The sequence below is a fragment of the Glycine soja genome, chromosome 5, assembly GCF_004193775.1.
Source record: "Glycine soja cultivar W05 chromosome 5, ASM419377v2, whole genome shotgun sequence".
In the NCBI taxonomy this organism is placed as follows: domain Eukaryota; kingdom Viridiplantae; phylum Streptophyta; class Magnoliopsida; order Fabales; family Fabaceae; genus Glycine; species Glycine soja.
Window position 1 is genome coordinate 32,404,349 of NC_041006.1, and position 6,951 is coordinate 32,411,299.

Consider the following 6,951-nt stretch of genomic DNA (forward strand, 5'->3'; position numbering starts at 1 on the left):
TCATCGTGATAGAAACGTCTTTTTTTTACTACATGTAATCAATTTGAAGACCTAAAAAATTGGAAACACGAGTAAAATGAATAATGAGAAAAACATCTTTTAAAATTCACAAGACTTTCTTTTTATGCTAAAATAATTTTTTAAAATCCTAATTCAATACACCTTAATTGCATATTATATTACAATGAAATTAGTCTTCACATTCTCCTCATTTAATATTATAAATATGCATAACATTTATTTCTTCATTGTGATAAAAATATCTTTTTTTTTCCCACATGTAATCAATTCGAAGACCTAAAAAATTGGAAACACAATGAGAAAAATAAATAATGAGAAAAATCAACTTCCATTAAAGACTCATGATAGCATAGAACAATTAAAAAACACTAACAATATAAGTAACTTTTTTTTTACACTTACACTATTAATTTTTACACGATAATCCACTATTAAATTCCTCTGTATGATATGAATGTTAAGTTCTGTAATAAATATTTTAAAAGTCATTTAAAATTATTTACAAAAATTAAACTCTAGAAATAAAAATAAAATTACTTGCATCAGAAAAAAAAATACAGTGGCTATATAGAGAAAACATTTGTCTCCAGAATTATTATTGTTTATTTATTAACAAATGTTAATTTTGTTAGGAAATCAAACTCACTATCTTTTTCTTCTTTCATTCTTCCTTAATCATCCAACTCACTTTATAACTCTATCTCTCCATCCAGCTCACTTTATAACTATATGTCACCAGAATTCATAATTGGAAAATTAGTATTTTGTAGCAGGCAAAAAGACATTTATAACCAAGTCCTGCCCAACTCAAATTTCAACTCCGGTTAACTTCATTGCCTGTTTTTTACGTATACCCAGATTACATTTTCTTTTGAAAACCTTGATCAACAAAAATATATTTTCTAGAAAATCGTTACAAATTAATAAATACATCCAAAAAAGTTTCACTAATTCCCCTGCCTACGGGAACCAAGGACACAAAAATATAATGTAATTTTTAGCTCCTGATGTTGAAGGTATCATCAATACATGACTTGCGAGCCACCAAATACCTGAAGGGACATAGTGGAAAACCTTGAATTAAAAACTAACGACTTCATAAATCAAGTTGAGACATATTTTCTAAAGAGGGAGAAACGAGAAAACATTAAAAAAAGCACAAAACAGAATGAGACATCAATAAAAGGATTATCTCTAAATAACAATAAAATTGATACTTACAGCATCCAATATATCATCAGAGAGCTCAGGTTTATTTTTTTTGGCATCAGCAACTATAGGCTTTGTTTGAGGGAAATGGCGAATCACTTTTTCCACTGGTCCTGAGTCTTTTTGGATCTTCTGCTTCTGTGGAAGTAGAATGAAATGATGTGAGTATTATTATGAACAGATTCTTCAATATACATATTATTAACTGAAATTAGAAAAAAAAAAATACAGATGAAAAGAAACAGCTGAAGGTGTCGTTAAACTAATTTTCTTATTGCCTGATAGAGATACCCATTAGTTAGTTTGTTAGATAGAAGAATAATTATAGTTAGTAAGTTGAGGGTTGGAATGATTAGAAAAATAAGGCATGTTGCATATAAATAGGAAGAGGGATTGCGAGGAGTAGTTAGTCAATTGGAGAGTTAGTATAGTGGATAGGGAGAGTCCTGGATCTCTTTAATATCCAGGGAAATTGTGCATTCTTTCTGTTCATCAATAACAATATGTTCTTAGTGTGCTTAACCTGAACCAGTTTCTATATCAGAGCTCCAATCTAGGAGCTGTGGGGGGAAATTGTCAAGAAAATGGCTTCAAGATTGATTCCAAGATTTGATCGAAGTGAGGCCTATGGGTGGGTGATCAATGCAGAGCAGTGTTTTGCAGATAGAAAAGTACCTGAGGAGATGAAATTATCATGGGTTGTTGCATTTGCATTTAAGAGGAGAAGCTCTCAAATGGTGGGTTTCTTGTAAGGAGAATAACCACAATGCAACCAGGTGGACTTTCCAGAAGGCAGTACTCAAGAAATACCAACCAGAAACTTTGTCTCCAAGATTCAGAAACTGAGGAGAACATAGAAGCAGAGATGAAATTTGAGAAAAAATTCAAGAACCAACGGAGTGGAAGGCTGATAGAACTGAACCAGAACAGAGGAAAAAACATTTTTATTCGAGTTAAATGCTACAGGACAATGGTTACACACACTGATGAATTCGAGGTCTCATCACCCTCCTACTATCTCTAGTTTTCTGTCTAACCTCTAACTAAACCCTCCCAATGCTATTTATAGCCTCTTAACTAACTAGCAATTGGTTATAACTAACTAACAGTTAGTTATCCTAGCTGTCCTAACAAACTGACAGCTCTCTAACTCTTCCAAGGATATTTTCTAACATACACCTTTCCCCATCTATTTCCCCCTCTATCAAAGGCAGAAGGTGACAAAAGGCAGCAAGAAAACATAAACGAAAATGAGGAAGGGGAGAGAACAGAATCAGCAGCTTAAGGAAGAGAAATGAGGAAATCAGAAATTGATGCGGAAAAGAAACCAGAATTGGAGGGACCAGAGTTCTGGGTAAAGGAAACATCCCAAGAGGAAGAAACCCAACAAAACCAGCAAGTAGAGAAGCAAGATCGATAGGGAGAAATCGAGGGTAGAGAAGGAAGAAAACAGCAACCACTCAACATTCTGAATCAAGAACATGAAGACAGGCAAATATGAACGTTTGAAGGTGAAAAACAATAACCAATTTGGAGAAAAAACAAACTTAGGTGAACCAGTAACAAAGAGGGACTAAGATAGTCATCATCAGCTGCCACTTGCCATAGTGCAGTACTTAAAGAGAGTCATGGAGTCACAGTCCAGTAGGAGATGCATTGACATTTGACACTCTTTTTCAGCCAATAATATTGATGAAAACAGAGCATTGGAGAAGAATAGAAGTATTCAACATTTCAACTGTTTGTATTTGACAGGAGGAGTTGATGATATTTGGGGGGCTGCTGTGGTGGTGAGATTTGGCTTGATTACCATGCTTCAATCAGTTAGAACACCAGAGGGACTTCATTTCAGCAGCCACAAGCCAATTCACCTTGAGGACAAGGTGAAACTTTAGGGGAGGAGTATTGATAGATACCCATTAGTTATAGTTAGATAGTAGAATAATTGGAGTTTGTTAGTTGACGGCTGGAATGATTAGAAAAATAAGGGATGTAGCCTATAAATAGGAAGAAGAGGGGTTGAGAGTAGTTAGTCAATTGGAGAGTTAGTATTGTGGCTAGGGAGAGTCTTGGATCTCTTGAATATCCAGGGAAATTGTGCATTCTTTCTGTTCATCAATAACAACATGTTCTGTGTGCTGAACCTGAACCAGTTTCTAACATTGCCATATTTGTGAAGCAATTTTGGTAGTATTAAAAATCATAACAAAAGAATGCCTTATGCCACATAACCATCAACAAATACATGAGACATGATAATTCAAGAATTATTTGTGGGCTTCAAGGAAAAAGTATCGAGTATTGACATTAATAATCCACAACAAGTTCTTCCATTAGAGAAGACAATCCAATCATAGCTACTTAGCTTGTCACTCTACCTTGGTTTTAAGGAGTTAAAATAATTCAAATAAGAAGAAACTATACAGGTTAAATGATTAAGCACGTGCAGAGAACCACAAAATAAAAGTGGATCAGAAATTTATGGCAGCTATAGTATCAAATGTCATCAAGAAGTAGAACTCAAGTTATTAAAAATCAGTAGCAGTTGAGTTCCTTAAAACCTAGAAGCTTTCTATTTATCTTGCAAGTCACAAACCAACATTTAAAAATTGCAGCAGATTCCAAAGCCAATGTTAATGATTTAATTTACTGTTGTTCCCAAAATTAGATTTATTTAACTTATCTGCAATTCTCATTGTTAGGTTGGGTCCCAATAGAGATACACACCTCACTACCATTTTAGAGAGACAATTTTCGTGGATTAACCTTTACAAATTATATAAAAAGAAAGGTCTTCCATTTCCATAACTCATGAGTAATTTATTTTAGATACAGATCAGGTTAGTTGAATGGGTGAAAACTGAAAAGAAAGTAGTGAAAAAGCTATCTCATGGTCTGTCAGAATCACCACTCAGAACAGCTCTATAAAAGCCAAAATAAGACACAGTATCAAGACTAAAGACAGCAGGGATGGCTGAGCTTTTGCTAGATTTGTGGTTTAAAACTCTAATTCTTCTGGTTCAAGTTGAGAATTGGATAATGCTAGTTATTTGATGATTCCTTTAAGGTTAAAACTGTAGTAAGAAGTTTTAATACTAAGACAAAATCCAAAAGTAAAACAAACAAGATATTTCAAATTAGAAAACCCCATTTAAATAGTAAGCTTCAATGCTTCATTACTTGCTAAATTTCATGCTCCGATTAATGGAGAACTTTTTTTACACTTCTATTAAAAATGCTACCCCATTTTCTGACCAACCCACACAGACAAGAAAAATAACTACCCTTTAGTTATTGGCATACCTTCTTTAGTCGCTCCTCTATAGCACTCAAAGCACGTGATTGATCAACTTTGGAAAGATAGAAATCCCTCTCTCTCTTGGCAGCAGAAAGTTCTACAGCCAGCTTTTGCTCCCGAATAGCTTTCTTTAAGGCTGTAAGATATACATAGTTTTAGCATAATCTGCTTAAGCTCCACCAATAAAAACAAGACACTGATCATAAAACACTTACCTAGTTCTTCAGTCAGATCATCCCACTTGAACTTACTTAAGTACTTAATATTCCAAAGGTCATAGTAGAATGATGACCTCTTCTTACCCCCTTGGAGACAAACAATACAAATCAGAAACTTGAAAACCAAACCAATACAGACAGACACAACAAATATCCTGCTACAATAAGCACACACAACCATGAACACAATCATATTTCTATTTCACTAATTTTAAAGAATAAAACCAAATAGAGAGTTTATAGGACAACATAATGATTCCCATTAAAAAAAACTGGAGAAGAAAGAGCAATAGGTATAGCCACTACATGTGTATATAATCCTGCTACAGTAAGTAAACACCATATCATATTTTTTCACAAAATTCATACAAGTATATAATAGTCAATGCATGAGAATTGAGATGTATTACTATTCTATTCTAGCATCATTAGGATTTAGGGGACAACATTACGATTTTCATTTAAGAAGGAAGAACAAAGAGCAACAAGAGCCTGATAGTGATACAAGGTTCAAGCACATACCTATTTGTTCACCATTTAACATATTGGCAACCCTCTTAGCAACACTTTTATTACCGAATTCGACCCATCTACACAGCACAGAGAAAAACTCAATGATAAAATTCAAACACTACTAACCAAAAAAATCAGTAACCAATTGAAGTCTTGAATAACTTCAATCAAATACCAATCCAAATATCCAATTCCAAAACAAAATAAATAAATAAATACCCTTCTGAATATGCTTGGTCTCGGGATCCACGTGACCTCTTAGCAGGCACTTGGACAGAAGAATCTGCAAAAAATTCAAATAATAAAAAAAATCTCAACCATAGAATGCTATAACAATGTAAAGGCACTTGGTCATGTATGATAAAATTGTTAACTTTTATAATAATTAGGTTTAATTACTTTGTGGGTCACTGGGTCCTTGAACATTTAACAAATTTTTAAGTAGGTCGTTGAACTTTTTTTTTTTTTTCTTTTCAATTTTACATTCATACAATCACCATGATCATTTAAAGGCTTTTTTTACACTGCCTAAAATTATTTTAAAAGTCATATATCTAGAGTGATTTTGACACTACAGCGTTAGACATGTGGGGTTGCTATGCTATTCTACCAATTTAAAAATGTCAAATACCAATTTCATAGTAGTAAACTTTAAAATTTAATTAAAAACAAAAACGTTTGTCTATGGAATAAATCAGCGAGACATATAATCAAAGGTATCTGATTTTTAACACACCACAATCAAATTTGCATCTAAACAAAAGAGTAATCCGAAAATTTGAGAGAGAGACCTTGAGGAGCGAGAAAAATTCTTTGAATATCGCCGAACTGAGAGAGAATGTGGCGAAGCTTGACGTGGTCCATATGAGGGGGGATTCGACTCATATAACACACGCCGCCCTTCTTCTCTGCATCTTTCAACGAAACTTTCTTCTTCTTTTTCTTCTCTTTCTTCATCAATTTCGAGTTTTCTTCATTGGGTGTAATTGCTATTACTTCAATTTCTGTGTCTTCTTTCTCTGAGTCTGAAGCATTCATCAAGCTGAACAAATGAGATCTGAACAGGGCAGATAATTTTTCTGCACCAACATGATAAAACAAGGAACCTCGGTTTAATCCAGAAAATGAAGCTTCAGGCGCCAAATGGGAAGTAACAGAGAGAAAATAGATATGAAATTGAAAAAAAAAATACACAGTGATGAAAATTGAAAACCCCGTAATTAAGAAGCGGGTCACAGTAAGAGCTGGACGTTAAAAAAAAAAATATTAACCAAAAAAAGGTGGGAAATAAAGAGATATTGAAAAAGGGACTTACGAAATTGAAGGTCGATTGGAAACTGAGGATCTAACGAAGGTCGAAGAATAAGGATAGAGAGAAGAAAAGAGAGAAACAGCTTCTATTGTTGCAGCCACGATCATCGTTCTGGGCTTTTGGGCCTTATTAACGGGCTTTGTTTTTAGGTTTTGGGAGTTGCTGTGGGCACCCAGAGTTTTTGCTGGGACACCCACAACTCGGATGAAAGGGCTAAAATGCCCTTCACCCTATCCCTATAAAAAGCAAATAATGACTCATCCTTACGAGCCACTATTCACCTGTGCTGTTTTAATCTTCCACTTCCTCTTCGGCTTCCTACTTCTTGTTCGTGCTTCATAGGTCTTCTTCTTCGTGTCGGTGCTTCTTCTTCTTTGCAT

General features: G+C 34.2%; 1 protein-coding gene across 2 annotated transcripts; it reads right to left on the minus strand.

Annotated features, from left to right (window-relative positions):
- Window positions 1-788: 788 nt before the first annotated feature.
- LOC114412551 (pre-rRNA-processing protein ESF2-like) lies at window positions 789-6,672 on the minus strand. 2 transcript variants are annotated; one of them, XM_028376479.1, is made up of 8 exons: window positions 6,575-6,672; window positions 6,051-6,338; window positions 5,479-5,542; window positions 5,269-5,336; window positions 4,744-4,833; window positions 4,534-4,664; window positions 1,243-1,368; window positions 789-1,073 (listed from the first exon to the last, which is right to left on the minus strand). In XM_028376479.1, the coding sequence occupies exons 2-8, from the start codon at window positions 6,295-6,297 to the stop codon at window positions 1,044-1,046; spliced, it is 756 nt and encodes a 251-aa protein (XP_028232280.1). In that variant the 5' UTR covers window positions 6,298-6,338; window positions 6,575-6,672; the 3' UTR covers window positions 789-1,043. The 2 variants fall into 2 exon arrangements, with proteins under 2 accessions (XP_028232280.1, XP_028232281.1); XM_028376480.1 differs by lacking the exon at window positions 6,575-6,672 and having other exon boundaries at window positions 6,051-6,353.
- Window positions 6,673-6,951: the final 279 nt, after the last annotated feature.

Bases quoted from the DNA above. Each gene is read 5' to 3' on its own strand.
- LOC114412551 (XM_028376479.1), bottom strand. From the start codon at position 6,297: ATGAATGCTTCAGACTCAGAGAAAGAAGACACAGAAATTGAAGTAATA. The intron at 5,337-5,478 runs GTATTTATTTAT...TGTGCTGTGTAG, and splicing joins GACCAAGCATATTCAGAAGG to ATGGGTCGAATTCGGTAATA. The intron at 1,074-1,242 runs GTAAGTATCAAT...ATGTCCCTTCAG, and splicing joins CTGATGATATATTGGATGCT to GTATTTGGTGGCTCGCAAGT.